The 20,957-nt window shown below is 31.9% G+C and overlaps 1 protein-coding gene across 2 annotated transcripts; it reads right to left on the bottom strand.

The window, feature by feature from the left end:
• Positions 1-4,708: 4,708 nt before the first annotated feature.
• On the bottom strand, positions 4,709-11,506 carry LOC125188345 (protein DETOXIFICATION 40-like). Of its 2 annotated transcripts, none has more exons than XM_048085131.1 (7): positions 11,178-11,506; positions 9,209-9,840; positions 8,691-8,747; positions 8,030-8,268; positions 6,735-6,853; positions 6,157-6,243; positions 4,709-4,955 (listed from the first exon to the last, which is right to left on the bottom strand). In XM_048085131.1, the coding sequence occupies exons 1-7, from the start codon at positions 11,496-11,498 to the stop codon at positions 4,890-4,892; spliced, it is 1,521 nt and encodes a 506-aa protein (XP_047941088.1). In that variant the 5' UTR covers positions 11,499-11,506; the 3' UTR covers positions 4,709-4,889. The 2 variants fall into 2 exon arrangements, with proteins under 2 accessions (XP_047941088.1, XP_047941087.1); XM_048085130.1 differs by lacking the exon at positions 11,178-11,506 and adding an exon at positions 10,018-11,013.
• Between the last annotated feature and the right edge of the window lie 9,451 nt (positions 11,507-20,957).

Below are 20,957 nucleotides of genomic sequence, written 5' to 3'. Positions count from 1 at the left end.
TAGACTTGGTTGTGTTGTATTTTGATTATGGAGATAAGAACACTATTTATTTTATTGTGTTGAAGTTTTATTAATTTTTGTGTTATTTTTCATTTTTGAAATTATATTTTTCGATATACAGGTATTCGATACGATAACGATATTTCGATATATCGTATCGATCTTTGATATATCATTCTTAACTATATATCGAAATATCGATACGATAATAATATTGATATTATCCATATTGAAAGTTGGATATATAGAACCTTTTCATACGATAACGATATGAAATTCTTTCATATCGATATTTTCAATACGATACACGATACTACGTTTACGATATGATATATCGTATCGACTCACGTAAGGGTGGAGGTAGTACTATTTGGACTAATTCTTAAATTTTGTATTTTGGGCTAAGGAATTAATTCAAATTGGGCCTAAAGAAGTTACAAAGGAAGATAGGCTGCCAGATTATTAGAATTAAATAAAGAATGACCTGATTTTGGACAGGAGGGCCGACTTATTTAACCGAAGATTGGGCCGGATGGAATTAATTCATGAGGACCGGAGTTGCAAATTAGTTTGGTTTCGAGCCGGAATTCTAATTAAGTTCTTGGGTTATGATTAATTAGAGGCATGCATTCTAATTAAAGTATAAGAATTTCTTGAGTCTTATTAGTATGCTGTTTGCTTTCAAAAGGCTATCTCTGCGACTGCGAGTAAAGAAAAACCAAGTTAAGGAGTTTTAAGTGAACGAGGTGAGCTTTCGAACTAAAGTATTTTAGTGAGCTTTCAGTTTACAGTATGTTTACAATTTTTACGAGAAGTATTTTACGTGGGCTTTCTGTTAAAATTTCAGCTTTTATGAAAAGTATTTGGTGCGCTTTCTATTTAAGACATGCGAGCTTTCTATTTAATGTGCAGTTTTATGAAAAGTGCTATTTGCATAAAGTGAAAGTGATGTGATTTATAGTATGATGTTATGTGTTACTTAACGAGTGCTCATGATGAACAGTTAGCTTTTGTTGATATTTGTGTTCGGCTTTGATTGATAAAAATGAGTTTTGGTCCAAATATGTTACGAGAAAAATGAAGTCGTGAAAGTTATGTGTTCGGCTTTTGATAAAAGAAAAATGAGTTTATGTTTCAAAAAAGTTTATGAGAAAAATAAAGTTACAAAGGTTATGTTAAGTCATGTTTTGTTTTGAACAAATGCCTATCTGTACTAGACCAGGAGTTTCTGTTTTAGTTGAATTCGGGTTTATAAGTGGAACGAGCCCATACATTCCGGTTCACCAGAAGTTAGTTGAATTTGGGTTTGTAAGTGGGATGAGTCCATACATTCCAGTTCACCAAGAGTTAGTTCGGATACGGCATATGTTCTAGGAAAATAGATCGACGGATCGCTTTTGACAAAGGAAAAGAAAAATGCTTTTAGTGCTCTCGGATCTTTTAAGTAAAACCCCGAGTTCACTTAGGAATGGCTTGACATAAACCAGTTTTTATGAAAATAAATATTTCGGCATGTGTCCACTGAGTACACCAAGTACTTAGCCTTGCATATGTTTTAAAAATGTGCAAGTTGAGCAGTGATGACGGCGGCCAGTGTTGGGCACAGACGATGAAGATCCTTTGATAAAATAGTACTTGGATGCGTCGTGTCTCCATACACGATGTCATCTGCTCTTGACTCTTCCGCTGCAATACAAAAGTCGAGAATATGTTCTCTTGTATCATGCACTCTGAATTATACATTCCAAGTTATTTCAGTTCAAGTTCTGTTGTGCAACAATTTTTCGTCTTTTTACCCCGCTTCTTTCATCCTCCCCTAGTCGCGATCAACCGGACTTTCTATCCTTAGAAAGTGCTGTCGTGACAAAACTACTACTTAAAAAAAAAACAGCGGAAATAAAATCATATGTTAAATTGAGATTCCACCTTTTAAAAAAATTTATGAAGGTTAATATGTTACATGCGATTTTTTTTTTATCCTTGTAATAGAACAAATTTGGTTTTAACTTAAAAGTACAACATATCTAATAAATTTCGAATTTGAATTATTGATTGAATACTCGATTCGGAATAATGAATTATATGTTCTGGTTGTCACACATGTTGATTAAATAGTACACTGATTACTGAAATTATATTTTTATCAATGCCACACAATGGGTTTTAGACTTTTAGTCTTTTATACTGTATTAAAGTATGATACTGGATTGAAAGCGAGATTTTATAATAAAAAAGTGTAGTCATTTAAATTAAAAATACAATAGTTCCTCGCGCACACCCGACATATTTACATATAAAAACAAATTTAGAATCTAAGATTCTCTTCATAAAAAAGTGTAGTCATTTAAATTAAAAATACAATAGTTCCTCGCGCACACCCGACATATTTACATATAAAAACAAATTTAGAATCTAAGATTCTCTTCATAAGATTCCATTTTCATGAAATGTGAAAGTGAAACCTAGGGTTCTATATATAGATATCTTTTACTCAATTATTGAAATATAATTGCCCGCATTAGCCATATATAGGAGAAAGAGAACTGATATCGAAAAATATTTCAAAAAATATTACACATAAGTATGATTTATTAATTTTTTTATAACTTTAAATAAATGAAGAACATATTCAATTGAGTTTTGATTTTTTAAAAATAAGTACTCCCCCTATTCCGCCTCAACAGACACATTTCATTTTCTGCACTTGTTTTGGAAAAATAATACTCCCTCCGTCCCCTAAAAATAGGAACATTTGAAACGTACGCGTGTTTTAAAATATATTTTATAGTGAATATAAATTTTTTAATTTTAATTATCTACTACTCATATTTATTAAAATCTAAAGTATATGTATATTTAATATTATAAAATTGAAGGCTTTATTTTTGTTTAGATTTATATCATAAACTGTTGAACTAAGTGTCAAACATACGGAACAATAAACAATAGTTGCACTTAAGTTTAATCCGTCAGATTTCGTGTCAGTCCTATTCATGCTGCAAGCTAATTGAGTGCAGGTTAATCTGATCGGCCTAGAAATTTCTAGCGAGCCCACATATTGCGAGCTGCACTAATATCTCTATATGCATTGGCTAGTTAAAAAACAGAATTTAATAGAGTTTTTCGGCCATATCACACCAGGATAAAAAAAACACTACTACCATATAGCTAAAGAGGCCAATGCGATTTCCAGGGCGGGAAGCAAGCCGGCGATGAGCACTATCACCTGAAAATACCACGTCTCAGGGCAGAGCATCGCAGACGCGCGAGGCCCCGTATGCCTGCCCGCACAGGGTCTCCACCGCGCTCCCCATTTCCAACTAGAGTCAAAGTTGCAGTCGAAAATCATATCAGCTATGCTTCAATAAATGAGACAGTAACCGATTTTGTGGTCAAACAGTTTTGTCAACAGAGACTATTTGTTAGTACTAATAAGTAAAAGTTATATTTTTTGAGAAAAAAATAGTTTATTGTAAATTAAAATTACCATGAGGCCGTAGGCGAGTTGCTGGATGCCCTCGGTGCTGAGGGAGGTGGTGGCGAGCTCGACATTTCCGAGGTGGCTTGCAGAATATTTGAGTGGACATTGAAGTAACGAAGCTTAGTAAATAGACTATGAGTCTGTGACGGTGGGGCCGGCCAGCCGGAAAAGGTACTTCATCTCGATTACGAGGGCTTTCTGATAGCGGCGCGAAGGGGGCAGAGTGGTGTTGGATAGAATTAGTTCGAGCTCCGAGCTAGGTTCTTTCATGGCTTGGTTGTGTAATGATCCCATATTTGTGAGGTGAATGAAGAGTAGATTGCAAATGTTTTTGTTGTTGTTCTTAGTTTCTTAGGAGATGTTATGTCTAAAGTTTAGGAGAGTTTTGGAAATATTTATACAAAATGCCATTTTGGAGGGAAATATGACGATTGATCAAATAGTTATAATAAATACTTATCTTTATATTTATTGGTATTTTATGAATCAAATTTATATGTAAGACTAATAATAAAGTGAGATTAACTTGGTGGTGTTCGGTTGGATAGGTGTATTTGGTAACTTGGTTTAATTGTTGTCTCTATGTTTCATGCTTTTCCGTTTTTACTATATGTGGTCATTACATCCTTGGTTGGATGAAGATGTGTGTGTATTTTCCATTTATTTATATTTTTTTTTGTCTTAGTTAACAACATGACTTCTTCTATGGTGATTTTCTATGGAACATTTGCTTTTACCTATTCTACACTGCTTAATTATATACTGTGACTCTGCTCCTCGTTAAATTGGTAACAATATATATATGTCCTATTGTTCAAAATTTTGTGGGTTGATTTTCTTGAATCCAAGATACAAGTGTGTAATTGGAATTACTTTACATCATCCTCAAAGTGGAAACATGGATCAACTTATTATTCCCACCATGTTGTTGAAATTGAGAATAGTTGTTACTCACCATGTTGGTTTTTTGTGCTTGATTTCCTTTGCTTATTAGGAGATGTTTTTCGACAACGTTGCGGCTTGGGGAGGCCCCCCTTTTATGTTGTTGTGCCGTCGTAGGAGTTTTCTTTTTTGTTGCATTCGATTATTTAATGTGGTGTTGATGTCGAACTCTTTCTCGTATTTGCTACTCCTATTTATTATATCAATGTTTATGGGTCACGCCATAATCGAGATAAAAGAATTTTCAAATTAGAAAATACATACTTCTGTAGAACAGACTAAAAATAAAGAAAAAAATGTATACTCTTGCAGGACTGAAGGAATATTAATGTATAGTTCAAACCTCATATAAATAAGTAAACAAATTTAATGTCTACAAATCTAAACATGTGGTACATAACATAAAAAATTAATTCCTCATGACAAATTGACGTGCCAATTTCAATATTCCACAAAATATGTGTAATCATTCAACTGAAAATCTCTCCTTCGTATTATTCCATTTATCTATTCGATCGCTAGCTTTCTCCACCTGAAAATTTCAAGAAATTCAACACAAATTGACAATTAGTTTAACCAACCCTAACTAAGATACCATAAACAATCAATAAAACTATGCATGCAAATTATAGCTAGTCATATAAAGTTATATAAGTACATATTCATGAATATAATAATGATTAATATTCTAATTGATGTTCAAATGCATTACATACTTATCATCTCCCACTAATTGTGATTAGAGATTATGATTATTGATTTATTTCTCTCCATTCTTCTCACCAAAATAATTTAGAGGCAAAAATTGAACAACAATTTTACTTTTTTATTTAAATATTTATCAATTGTAAAAAACAATTGAACAACAATTATACTGCTTCTAAAATCTTGTGTCGTCACTCAAGTGTGATATCTATCTTGAAAAAGAGGGAGTATTATATAGTTTTATACTGGGGTGGTGGTTAAAAGTCACGCTCAAATAATAATTCTCCAAAAATAATACTCCCTCCGTCCTAGAATAATTGTCACTCTTTTTCATATCGGTTCATCCCATAATAATTGTGTCACTTCATTTTTACTATAAATGGTAAGTAGATCTCACATTCTACTAACTCACTTCACTCATATTTTATTATAAAGCTAATATAAAAAAGTAGGTCTCACATTCTACTAAATTTTTCAACCAAATCTTTTTTACATTTCTTAAAATTCATATTCTGAATGAAAATTATTATAGGATGGAGGTAATTTGGCATTCATCTAATGAAACCATCAAATAATTCAATACGACAAATCTATAAACCGGAAGTGACGTTGAGCTTTAAACATTTCTTTTTCATTAGGTAAAAACAAACGACAATGAGAAATATTTTTGCTATAATGATTTGATTGAAAATATATAGGTTCAATCGATATCGAACCCCACTTTATGACTACGACAAATAATTATAATTAAGTTGATGTATTTATGTGAACAACAATAATGAAACTAACCAACTTGGAAAACTATTTGTGAAAAGTTATTCAAAATTATCTCTAAATCAATATTTTTCAACAAGAATTTTTTATTTAGGACCCTTGCATCCTTCACAAATTTGAAGGAAACTGTTTAAAAATCAAAATTAGGACTAAGCGAAAATACTCAAGATTAATTTATTTGTGTAAACCATGACAAATATTTGATTATTATTGAAAATTTCTTTTAATAAAGAAATTGGAACAATGCAAATTACCTCTTTATCCCAATCGGTACGAGCAGTCACCCAAATCAATATCAATGTCTGCATTAGTGTGCCTCCTAGCATCCCTGACCATATTCCCTGCAAAATCAAAATTTTAGAATTATCGGATCCAGAAAACGAATATCGTGGATCAAACATATTGACAAAATGCGTCGCTGACATTAGAAGGTAGAGGCGTTGACATGGGCGTACACAGAAAAAAAATACTATATGAGCTATGTAATCTAAATTTTATTTTAAAATATATTTTTTAGGTAAATTAAATAACGATAGTGGTTTTTGTACAGCAATTCATATATAATTCAAAACTTTATAAACTAATATTTTTTAAATAAGCTTGGTAGGGCCTCGAACTCCATACACACTTCAAGCACTGCAAATCTCAAAGTACGAATTTAATGAAGTTTTTTGATGAGATGGGCTGACCCATACTTGGTTTTATCAACTATGTTACTTTACTACACTTCCGAATTTAAATCAAATTTATCTAGAAATCTTTATATAAGTATATAATTTTCTAACAATAAACTTAAATATTAAAAAGCATAAAAAGTAGAATAATTAATTACCTTAGCACCAAGGTTGAAAGTGAAGCCAAGAACTGCTCCGATAGGGATACCAACAAAATAGTAACAACCCACATTTACATATGCAACAAATGCTTGCCATCCACATCCAACAGCTACCCCTTCAAAAATATATGAACACAACCATATATGTTAATATTTGTACATTAAAATATGCTTGAATAAAAAATTAAACGTGCTACAAATAGTTGTACAATAGCAGTTTAAATTAGAAACAAAAAAAAACAACGAAATCAAGATATAAACAATAAAAAAACATTAATTATACACAAAATCACTATAAAAAATTAACAAAAATAAGATAAACAATTGGGTTAATTTTTTTTTATAATAGATTAAGTTTTATACATACAAAAGTGGTTGTGGTATCATATCTCAATACATGTCGAATATTTCAATTTATTGATTGATTACTCTATTTAGGCATACATGATCTTGAATCAGTGAGTTAGATCTATGTTATGGCTGTCACTCATGTTTATTAATTAAATAAACATGAGCTATTTATATTCCTCGACAAATATTACTTGTTGAGCTATTTATTACAAAGTTGATGACTCTGAAATTCTGGACTCTATATAAATGTAAATGAAAGCGACAAATTTTTAAATTAATAAAAAGTAGTATGTGTTAGGTGATGAAGATTATATATTTTTTAATTAACACTAGAGCAGTTCCACACTCAATCACTCACACACGACACATATATATAATAAAGTAACAAATTCAGTATCTAAGATTTAATGAAGTAAGATAACACATCCCAGTGTCAATTATTGAGATCTCTACATAGATTCCATTTTCATGAATGTGAAATCTAGGGTTCTATATATAGAAAATTTTAACTCAATTATTGAAAAAATAATTGCCAGCATTAGCCATATATAGAGAGAAAGAGAACTGAGAAATATTATGATGCATATTGTAAGTTTTTACACAATTATTTTCATTCTAATGTCTCAAAAATATTATATTTGTTATTAGTTTGATAAAATTACATATATATGATTTATTAATTTTTATAACTTCAAATAAATATGAACAGATAAAATTGAGCTTCGATTTTTATATAAGTATTTCACTAATACTAGTTTTAAGGTTTTAAAAGTATGAAAGCAAAATAATATTATTAACATAGATTAATAAATTTAGGAAATTCTTAATAATAATGCTCATATAAAACAGGTTGCATAACATTTTTCTCTATGTATATAGCCATCTTATAAATATATTTCAATGCATGACCATGACTAAGATGATTTAAGAGTAGTATTTACCAGATAAAACAGGCTGGATTCCGTTGAGCACGATGGCGCCAGCGAGGATTGGCGTAAGGTCTGCGACAGCGTTGGACACAACTTCGCCCGAGGTGAATGCATAGCTGATTTTGTGGCGAAGGAAAAAAGTGACAATGGCAAATACCACCGCCACTAGTAGTGATGTTCCGGTCGCCACCACCACGCTAAAAGCCGCGGATCTTGGGTGCCCGGCACCGAGTTCATTGCTAACCCTCACACTATTATACAAAAGTAAACACAATAAAGAATATAAATAAATATTTATAGAGAAACATAGTAGAAATACAACGCATTTTGACAAATTAATTGTTAGTATGCCTTGAATCAGTATAGTTTCCACTAGCCGAACGGCAGTCTCAAGTCTCAACATGTTTCTGCTTTAGGTCTTAATTTTGGGCCTAGCCCGTCGGCTGTGTGCTTATTTATATAGAAGTAGGGCGTCTGTACTGTGAATACAATCTGTTCTTCGTTTCCGCCAGTGGACGTAGCCAATGCAATGTTGGTGAACCACGTAAATTCCGTGTCTCTTTACCTTTCTGTTTATCTCGATTACACAATTGCTCTATTCTTTCACAACATTAACATTGAAAAAAACCAATATAATTATTTGTACCAATAAAAAATGCAATCTCATACGAACCTTACTGCGGCGTTGAACCCTACTGACACCATGAAAACCCATCCAAGAAGCGTCCCACTACATTTAATAATTATAACCATAACAAAATTAAAAATACTGAATATATACAAATATTATATGCTGGAATTATTTTTTCATTGGATATATATCATACTAATAAATAAATAAATAAATAAAAGTTATTTTTAGACATTTACTAAGAATCTAAGATTACTCTGATTTGAACTTATGCATATCTATGGAGCGGTTTTGTCATCATCATCATAAAAGAGACATATGCCTGTCTGATTGCTATAGCCGACACAAAATTAAATCAAACTATCTAAAAAGTAGTAGAAGATATACGAAAATTCCAATGATTAATTTTCCTTTGTCCAAAATATTATTTTAACACAAAAATTGGTATTCTAACAATTAAAATTCAACATGATTATCCTTCAAAAGTAGTTGGCCAATTTAAAAAATCAAATTTAATAAAGTTTTTCGGCCCTACCGCGACAGGATACTAAAAACATTACCAAATAGCCAGAGAGTCCAATGCGATTTCGGGGTCGGGAAGCAGGCCGGCGACGAGCACCAGCACCTGAAAATACCACGTCTCAAGGCAGAGCATGACGGCCGACGCGGCCGACAGCTTAAAAAAATCCCACAGCCCGGTGAACGCGGCCGGGCTGAACCCGGTCCACGTCATCCGGCACCTGTCCGACCTCACGATGTACACGAACTGCGCCCCCGCGATCACCCACCACGAGAAGCTCAGCACCAGCGACGCCCCCAGCAGGCCCCACCCGAACACGAAGAGCGCCGCCCACGTCAGCACGACGTGCACCACCAGCGCCGCCGCCGATATGTACGCGCTCGGGTTCACGATGCTCTGCGCCTGCAGGAACTTCTGTATCGCGAAGTTGGCCGCGTACGCGAAGATCTGCGGGATCAGCCCGTACACGAACAGCGAAGCCGCCGAGGCCAGCTCGGGAGCCTGCCCCAGGAAGAGCAGGATCGGCTCCGATAACACGTAAACCACCGTTAACGGAATCCCAGTCAGCATCAGTAAAACCGTCGATCTCTGCATATATATCCCCAGCATCCCGTACTGGTGGGCCCCGTACGCCTGCCCGCACAGCGTCTCCACCGCGCTCCCCATTCCCAACTGTATTTAACAATATTATCAGGTAAGCTTCAATGAATGAGACTGTACTTACTAGTAACAGTTTTTATGGCCAAACAGTCTGTGCCTGCATAAGCAGTTACAGTCTGTTTGGTATACAACATAAAATAAATAGCGTAACGCGCACATATGAAATAGTGTCACGTCAATTAAAATTACCATCAGGCCGTAGCAGAGGAGCTGGATGCCCTCGTTGCCGAGGGAAACGGCGGCGAGCTCGATATTACCGAGGTGGCCGCAGAATATTTGAGTGGACATTGAAGTAATGTTGTTTAGCAAATAGACTATGACGGCGGGGCCGGCCAGCCGGAAAAGGTACCTCATCTCGATTATGAGGGCTTTTTGATAGCGGCGCGAAGGGGGCAGGGTGGGGTCGGATAGAATTCGTTCGAGCTCTGAGCTGGCTTCCGTCTCCACCGCTGGCGGAGACGGCGGCGGCGTCTTGGAGTGGAGAAGAGGTTCGTTCATGGATTGGTTTTGTAAGGAGCCCATATTTGTGAATTGTGAGGTATGTCACAAAATTGGTGTGAAGGGGTATATATAGATGACGTGGCTACCAAGGATTATTGTTTTGATATATTTAAAGCTAGTAGTATTATAGTTGATGTGTATGAGGCACTATTATGTAGTCAAGGTCAAACGTGATGCTTGAAAATAATTTTTTTTTTGTTTTTTCATCAAATTTAATTTTTGATTATTTATTAAAAATATAGGAGTATTTTATCCGCTATTAGTTACTCCTATTTCGATTTACAATTTTAGTCAATCTGCGATTATGAGTTCCGGTTCACTTTTACTTTGAATGGTAGTTAGATCATACATCCCACCCACATATAAAACTAATGGAATATACAAATGGGTAGGACGTTCCGCTATCTTATTTCATCCACTTTCTTTTTAAAATTCGTGTCGAACTCAAATAGAACTCTTAATGCCGTACGTAAAGAGTATATAATAAACTGAAATAGTGAGGCCCATTGACATCAATGTTCTGTGTTTGCTTGTGTTTAAATTATTATACATAAAAAAATATTATTGATAAAGTATGTTTTATATTCTCAGGACCCCAATAGTTTTTATTTGCTTTTTTTAAAATGATTAATTCACATATTCTATTCTCTGTAATTAGATTTTAGAGTATATGAGGAAATAAGATACTCTAAATCTTAACTTATCTTCTAAAAAATGAAAATTAATATATAATTGATCGAATAAACATTAACGTTAATAATGTTGATTATGTAACGCGCACATATATATATGAGAAATTATATTTCTCGAGGAAAAAAAATAGTGTTAATTGGGTCAATTAAAATTACCATGAGGCCGTAGGCGAGGAGCTGGACGCCCTCGTTGCCGAGAGAGGCGGCGGCGAGCTCGATATTTCCGATGTGGCCGCATAATACTTGAGTGGACGTCCAAGTAACGAAGTTTAGTAAATAGACTATGATACCCGGGCCGGCCAGGCCGAAAAGGTACCTCATCTCGATTACGAGGGCTTTTTGGTAGCGGAGCAAAGGGGGCGAGGTGGCGTCCGATAGAATTCGTTCGAGCTCCGAGCTGGCTTCCGTCTTGGAGTGGAGAAGAGGTTCGTTCATGGCTTGCTTTTGTAAGGATCCCATATTTTTGGAGTATGTCATAAAATTGGTGAAGGGATATATATAGATGACTTGGCTAAAGTGCTAGTGGCTGCAATGAATTAGTGTATTATAGTCAAGGTCAAATGATAAGAATATTTTGTTTTTTTCATAGAAATTAAATTTTTCGATGTTATAGTCATGGTCAAATGTTATGTGGACCTTTGCTTTATACTACAAAGACAGAGCCATTATGGGGCGTGGACCATAGGCCTTAACAAATTTTAAAGATATTAAATATTTATTTCAGCTTCTATGAGTCTATGACCTTCATATTTCATAGTCCTATTTAATTTTGTGTTTTCTTCATATATTTTATTTTTTCACACTCTTTGACATCAATGTTACTCTATTCATAATAAAGTACTCTATTCCTAATAGAGTAAAGGTCAATATTGATCTTATACATATAATCAGATTAGCCCAAAATATTCGTTTTTAAAAAAATGGATCCATAATTAATACATGAAAATGTCGCTGAAGTAGTCCTTTTTTTTATAGTTTCGTCAAAAAAACTAACGGTCAACGCTAATTGCAAAGTGGCATGACCGTTAATTTTTTAACGAAACAGTCAAAAAAGGACCACTTCGACAAGAATTTATTTATTATAGACATGTTTTTCAAAAAATTTAATGTTTAGAATCAAAATTAACGTTTACTATTCCTAATATATACGGAGTATTTTCCATTGTCACCATCTGATCCCAATGTTTTAACGTAAATTAATTTTTAGTTTTACATTTTCTATTTGCTACAAATTACGAGTAGACTTTATAGAATATGGTGAAATAAGATATTTACTTTATCTTAACTTATCTTGTGAGCCGAAAATTTAGATTGTTTAGAAAATAAATATTATTTAATCGATTAAATATATATTGGCTTTAATAATGTTATAATACATGTAAAATTAACATATAATATTAGTAAATTAAATTTATACATTATGATATTATAAGTATTACTCATTTTTCACATGCACTAGTACTTAAAACACAACCATATTGCGTTTGTTATAACACTGAATTTCAACAAATTCAAATTTCCAAAATATATTATTCAAGATTGTACTTTGAAATATTCCAAGTATGATTAAGACACGATTAACATGGAATAGAGAGTAAGCAATTATTATATGAACCTACCCGGCTACACGATATCAAATTGGGCATAGATTCTTTGAGACATTCTTGTCATGCCAACTCATAAAGAAAGCAATGACAACAAGAGATCTTGGAAAGTTTAATTGGAAGAATATTACAAGTAATCCACGTCTCTTTGTTGTTCTATACATTTTAAACTCTAATGTCCTAAAAAATAGTATTACTTCGCGTCCACAAGAGAGTAACCATTTTGAATAATCCATCAATATTAATCGATATCTATTTATGATAATTCTATCTCTCTCTTTAAAACTTCAACAACTTCAACAACTTTTTCTATGTGTATTTTATTTTTTTCTTTATCAATTTTGCATTAAAATTCATACAATTCACAACTAAAACTATTTTTTATGGATAGGTCTATGTAGTAGTAGTAGTTTTTTTTTACTATTTCGGCCAGTCTCTCAAAATTAGTCCACTTATATTTTTTAAAACTTTTTCACTACACGTTATACTATTAACGATATATATGAGTCTTACTAGCCATTAATTAGTAGTAATACTTCTTTTTTCCGCTCTCATACTTTGTCACTTTTGTACTAAAAATACGTTTTCCTCAAAATCTCTATTTCAGAGGATAGATGGATTATATTGTAGTGCATGCCAAGGATAATCATAAAAGGCTTCATTATATTTAATTAGTTCAAATAATTAAGTTGGTAGTATTTTCTTTGGTGAAAATAGTGTCAAGTGATCTACCGTTTATAATCAATAAGCATGGGGTAAATGGCAGATCGAGATGGGATCAGATTTCAACTTACTGCAACTGGCTTAGTTCGAAAATTTCATTAAATTCGGATTTCATTAAATTGCAACTATCTTATATATGGTGCAACAACTTCATCCCTTGCAAGCGATGATTGATGCACTATTACTGCAATCCAACATTGACGACGATCTTTTTTACTATGCCCAACTCCAAAACACCTAAATATAGTATTTACTCCATAATATTTTATTGGATAATATAGAAACCGGAAATCCACGTCTCTTTGTTTATTCCATACACAATAATCATTGACCAGCTGCCAAACTACAAGAGGTTAAAATTCCACAAATCATCAATTCCAATCAATCATAAATTAAATTACACGATACCCAAGGATGTCAAAATTGGCTTCGTATATTCCTTTGTCCACTATCAAGTTTTTACAATGAACGGTACGAAATTTAATGGACAAAAAATTAAAATGGAAAGATAAAACAATGGTTGCATTATTTTTAGTGGCAGACAAAGATCCCCACATAGAAAGAACACCCACAAAGAATATAGACTACATATAGAGTGAATAACGTTTGTAGAGAGTCCAAAATAAGAAATAAAAAGTAAAAAAAAAAAAAAAAAACTAGTAATCTCTCCGTTTTAAAGTGATTAATTTCTTTTAAGTAAAATTTTTTTAAAGTGGTATTTATTGTGTTAAGTAGAAACAGATTAAAGTAAAAAAAGAATAAATTAGTTATTTTTTTGCTAAAAATAAAAATTGATCACTTATAGTGGGATAACAAAGAAAGGAATATCACGAATCACTTGGCGTGGGAAGAAAAGATTATTATACTTTAACTATATACTAGTTCGCATAAATTAAAATCGTATTTTTTTCTATGGTGAACATGTGTATAGATAGATCATATATGGCAAATTAATTAACACGTGACGGAGTATATTAAATGTAGTTTGATAATTGTATATACATGTACACCACATGCATGTGCAGTCTTGCACGGTCTCTCTAGTCTATTCTTGTCCGCAGAGACATAGCGCAGTTGGCAACGGAGGGACAGATCTTGCTGCAGTGATGTCTCAAAATGAAACTATAATAAAAAATTATATGTCAATGTACGAGTGGAAATTGAACATTTTGGTACTCGCCGAACCCCCTTTTTGGTATATTTAAATATAATACAAGCTTAAATTCTGCAATTTTTATTAATAAATTAAATATAAAATAAAAACATTAAGATTGAAGTTAAGAGAAAAAAATGTGAAACTTCCTAAAGTTTAACCTTTATGAATAAATTAGAAAAAATATACTAATAAGCTTAAAGTCGAAAGAAGGATTGTAATTTTTTTAAATGACAAATATATAAAACTATATTGATCAAATGACAGTTGAAAGCATTCCCTTGCATTTGTGTGTGTTGGCATAGTTGTATAATGGTTAAAGTAATGTATGAACCCAAATGTTTTGGGTTTAAGTCCATCGTGACATATCACATATATCCTTTAATTTTTTTATTTATTTATTAATAAAAATTTAAAAAAAAGTTGAAAATACATAAGTATATTGCTATTCGACTTATATTGAAGTAACGATTAAAGCTCGATTATAATGTCACTAGAAATGGATTCATAAGTCATACTATTCATTCAATTATGGATATATCAAATTCAGCATAATAATCCTTCAAAACATATCATTATTACATAGCAACTGTGATTTTTCATACTCTCATCTTTGGAGGAGAAGAGGGTACTGGACTGCCATTATGGAGAGGATTGGGCCCACTAGGCACGCTTCTAAATGACGAACCTACATCAATTCGGGGCACTTCATGTAAGTTTTGTGTCTCACATATGTGACATGTGATAGAATCCTAAATAGAATTGGAATTTAGTATAATACATATATTTGGTATAAGACACATTTTCCCTAATTAAGTAGCTATCAATTAATTATTGTATTAATTAGAATGGAAATAGAAAGGGACTAGCAATAATATATATGAATACATATTCCCTAAATTAACGTCATAATTAGTCATTAAGTATTGACTATTATTATTAAGGAAATATATATAATGCATATTTACCAATTAATTAGCGATTCAAGTACAGAATCATATGGTTTGGATTTCAAAGAATTAATTCCATTAGATGTGATTCAATTAGTCGGCTATATTGGTAAAAAGATATTGCTCCCGTTAATCATTTTAAAATAGCCACTTTGATGGAAAGGGCTTTTAGGGTTTCATAATTAGGGTTTGTCCTCTCTCTGCCTATATATACAAGTGTTGTGATCCCATCAAATTACACACATTAAGAGAACACATAAACGAGGGAAAGAGAGAGAAACAAATCCTTGGAGTTGGAGCTGCGCTACTACGCCAAAGAAAGTCCGAGGAAGTTCTCTCCGTCTTCCCCAATCGCTTCCGCCATGGATCATAAAGGTAAGTTTTCGATCCATTATGTTTATGGTTAATACGTGAAATACATGATGTTTGAAGATCTTGCTTTATTTATATTCAATTATGTATTCTTGAATATATGATGATAAATAATGTCCAACACTTCATGACTCGAATGATCACTTAGAAGTTTAGGTGCATTGGGAGAACTATTATGGAGCGGATTGGGTCCAGTGGGCACAACATTAAACGATGAACGTACATTGTTCTGGGGCAAGATTTCATCGTCAAACCCTAGTTTATGAAAAAGTGCCTTGCTATCCAAAGAACGTGAAGAGAATATCAATGGAGTTGCAGAAAATAGAATCAAGCATGAAAATGGTAATTTAGCTGAAATCGAAGAAGCCATTGAACCAAGAAGTGAAAGCAATCGAAAAAAAGAATGCAAATGTTTTTCTTGTTGCTATTCATTTCATAGGAGAGGCTATATTTATAGTATTGTAAACTTAATATCAAAAATGGCTATAGAAATTGTTGTAATAATTTGAATTCCTTATTGTTTTTTTCAGTATATATGGTTAATTAGCGTTGCAATTAGTTGTTAATTCTTTACAAATAGATATACACGTATGTCATTCATTTTGGTATTAATATATAATACCAGAATGCTTTGTGCAATGCATCATCTATAAATTCAAAAATAAAAAATATAGTACTATATATTAAAAATTGTATTGCAACATTACATGTAGCTTAGACAGGATCTCCTGTTTGGATTTTCTATATATGATCGAAATTAATAATGAAATCCAATCATATCCTAAACACCTTCCATAAATACAATTTTTGTTATCATAGATCCACCCTCGTTTAAATTGGGCATAAATTTAAATTCTTTTAGACATTGATTGTCGTGCCAACTCGTATAGATAGAAATGACAACATTGGATCTGGTTGATTAAGTTTAATTAAAAGAATATTATTGTTGGTTGTTGATGAATAGACAAGTGAAAAAAAATCTAAAAGAGAATAACCATAAATGTTGATGGGGTAAAATGAATCTTAATACAAAAATGCAGAACCAATCATACACAGGCCATATTTAGGTCATTGCTAGTGTATTTTTAAGTCATTATAGTAAGTATGACCTAAAATGATCTTAACATAATCTCAAATCCAAAATTTATAATGTGACGTAAAACTGCTTTATAATGACCCTTCGTGCTTTTGATTAATTATTGACCATAAGATTGACAAATCTCATGGTTAGGATTTATTGTGGATTTTGTATTGAGATGCATTTTTGTATTGATCATATTCCTATCTCCTATAATTTAACATTGGAATATTATAGTTGGTGATTAATTGTTTCATATTTATTATTAATCTATACTTATTATATAAATGTAGTATTTCATTAAGAATAATAAAAAAAATTAAACTTTTACCATAAATATCACAGCGGAAGGATTCTTTATAATGTTCAAATGTCTACTATGCACATTCTATTTTTATAAATTTCATTATTTGCATAAAAGAAAAAAATATATAGGAATTTATCTTTGTATTAATGGACCATAAAAGAAAAGGAAAGTAGGCAACGAGATACTCTATTCGTTCTTGAAAAATATAAATTATTTCTTTATTACTTCATCGCTGAAAAATATAAACTTTCTACTTTTAAAATAATTAAACAACATAATATCCTACGTACTGTATTATTTTATTTATAATATTAGCATTGTGATACTAACACTACTTATTGGCTCAACAAGAAGGAAATAAAAATGTTTTGGGCTCACGATAAGTGGGTTTTCTCAAGTAAAAGAATTGGACTAGTAAAAATAATAAATTGCTTAGGCCCAAATACAAATTCCTTCTCTGTCATCTATACGTAACATGTTTGGCTCATTCGCATATTTCACATTGATCGCATAATCGACTACAAGAAACGTAAACCATTGTGGGCTATTCGATAAATCAGCAAAACAATCGACACTCTTGCAAGTTAATAAAAAAAAGTAGGAAAAAGTCGAGGTGTTACAATGTTGTAAGTTAAATTTGATTGGTATTATACGTGCATGTATTATGTGTTGATATTAACCTGATTATTGAAAATATTAAAATTTCAAATAAAATAATCATATCATCCAAACATATGCAAGTAAGATCTCATTATAATCCTTATTAAATCATCTTAATTTGAATATATTTGTTGTGAAAAAATAGTTTAAATCGTGAAAGTTATATGAGTTCAAAGTTTTGAAATATTCTTTAAAAGTTAGTTATAACTAACAATATTCAGTTTCTATTGTTACCTCTGGTAGATATTGTTACAATAACTAGTTGACATTGCATATATCTCGATTGCCATTGTTACAAAATAATTTGACTCTGTTGATCTCCAAAGTAGAGTATTTCAAAATCGCAATAGTTACTATGTAAGACCACATTTATGATAAATTGCCATAAGGTTTAGCTAGATGCCGAACTGCAATACAAACCCATATATAAAGACCGAGAAACTTCATTAAATTTGGGTTTGAAATTGCAGTCAATCTCATGATGCGGCTCCAAGTTTCACCTTCATTCTTCACCCGCCATCTATTGCAAGTGACTACTGATCTTGCACAATCTCTATATATTCTAAGATTGGTGGTGCATTTCACTATATTTGATTGCACTAGTTTCATTTCCTACTTCCTAACTTCGTCATTGTCCAGCCAGAATAAAAGATAATTAATTTTAGTAGATATAGAAACCCAAAATAAAAAAATAAAAAATAAATAAAAAAAACAAAACTATTAATAATAGACAGAATTAGTATTAATAATAGCAGTAACTGAGAGTGTTTATCCAACAAATTGATGCTCACCAAACCGCTCCTTTGGTATTTAAATATAATATAAATATAGATAATTCATTTTTTATGAATAAATGAAAAAGGTTTTAAGCTTGAAGATAAGAGAAAAAGAGAAAAATTCTGCAGCTTCTTAAAGTCAATCCTTTATGAATAATCCAATTATAATAATCATTCAAAATATCAAAATTCACAATTAAGTGATTTGGTCAAACATTTTTAACATAATCAAAATCTGATGCTCTAAATCGGGTAATTTAGTGAAACATTTTGCATATAAATATGTAAGTTTGTAAACTGTAACAACTGATTCTATAAATATACTTAATTTCAGTCATTTAATTTATAAGGTTTCGTCTTAAAACCAATTTATTTTTATTTCATTTGCCAACACCGAAACCAATCTTGGCAAATTTCACCAACGAACCATCGCGTACCATTTGAATGGTACGGGTTGGCAACATGATATCGAGGATCCAATCCATCAAGCACATCTTTAAACGGCGAACCTACATTCATAAAAATGAAGTCAATCAATTCCATAAAAAAAAAAATATTGTTTTATTGAATTCGATAGCTAATTTGAATCAGTACATGAAATCACAAATTCTACTTCATTAATCACAATTCACATAAAATATTTAATTAGCTATCAATCTATCTAAATTCTCTTCTCAAAATCTTGGAGCAAATCCTCTGATCTTCATCGTCGTCGTCGTCGTCATCATCAACCGCCTTTCGTTTACGACTACTCGGAAAAACAGAGACTGAAACAGGGGATTGCACCTCCGGATCCAACCCCCACAATTCAGTTGCTCTGTAAAAATTGGTAACATCCCTCAAAGGCCTCCTGATCCATTTCTTCTTCCTCTTCACCAAATTGCATTTGGGCTTTTCTTCATTCGGGCCGGGCTTTTTCGACGATGAAAATGGGGGGATGTTCTCCTTGTTGTCATGCTCCAATGGAGAAATAGTCTTCACTTCCATTGATTCAATGGTGATGTTTGTGAGAAGAATGTGAGGGTTTGGGGGAATTTTATAGGCATTGAAAATTGGAGGGAAGTTTGAAAATTTGTGGTTTGGGTTGTGAAATTGTGAATGAAATTTTGGCATTTTGGAGTTTGGAAAAAAATTGAAATAATTTGAGATTCGGGGGAAAATTGAAATGTTTAGAGTGGAGGGAAATAGAATTAGTAAGTAAAGTATTTATAGGAATCTAAAAATGGAAAAGGGCGGGTGCCAAGTTTTTAATGTGTGGCGCCTTTTCGGTGTAAATTTATTGAATAAATTTTCCATTGGATTTTGTTTATAAAATCTAGATTCTTTAATTTAATGTGTTGAGTTCAGATGCTTTATTAGTGTTACGTCGATTAGATTTTGTTATTTATTGGAAGGGCACATTTGTTTGTATGATTGTGTTGTTTGGAGTGAAATGTTTATGGCGTTTGATTCGACTACTAAAAATTGTTTGAAAAAATAAATTAATAGTTAAATATTATGGAGTAAAATAGAACACAGTGTGTACTAAATCACTAAATTGAATAAATTTTTTGTCAAGCTTGGAATTAGAGTTTATTATTTAATTATTTTCAATCTAAAAAGGAATTTTCAAAAAAAACCAAAATAAAAAATTATAGTAGGAGTATTTATTTATGTTGCTTATTCTAACTTTTTTGTTTATATAATCCGTTAAAATTGAAACAAAAACGTCAAAACAATACAATGCTATAATTTAATTCTACTATATCCTATCAATCTTATCAAGTATCAACCACACTAATCCAAACGCCGACAAATAATATTAATAACATGAGTCATATGAAGATAAAGGAATAGTATATGAACATTGAATAATTAGCATTTCGCCCTCAATTCCAATTCAGAGAGGAAATTTAAAAATAAAAAAATAAAAAAAAATAAAAAACACTCCAAAAAAACTCTACTTATATTTTTAATAAAAATGACTAATCGTCGAATTCGATTGGGTTTGGGTCTTTAAGTTATAGGAGTAAAATTACTTAATTATGAGTATTTAAAATATAAAATGGTTACAGACTGAACTCAAATTAATTAATCCATCAACATTTCATTGCACTATTATCTCTTTTGTTTTACTTTATTTTCACTTTAACGAATTTATTAATACTTCCTCCGTCCCGCTTTAGGAGTCCCGGTTGAGTCGGGCACATATTTTAAGAAAAAAGTGTTTGAGTGTATAATAAATAAATGTTGTAGTGGATGTTGGGACCCACTATTAACACTTTTAACACTTTCTAGGTATTTTTTATTAATTTATACCAACCGGGACTCCTA

The sequence above is a fragment of the Salvia hispanica genome, chromosome 5 (genome assembly GCF_023119035.1).
Source record: "Salvia hispanica cultivar TCC Black 2014 chromosome 5, UniMelb_Shisp_WGS_1.0, whole genome shotgun sequence".
NCBI classification, from domain to species: Eukaryota; Viridiplantae; Streptophyta; class Magnoliopsida; order Lamiales; family Lamiaceae; genus Salvia; species Salvia hispanica.
Note: the sequence above shows the minus strand (reverse complement) of the source record. Positions and strands in the feature narration are given on the sequence as shown.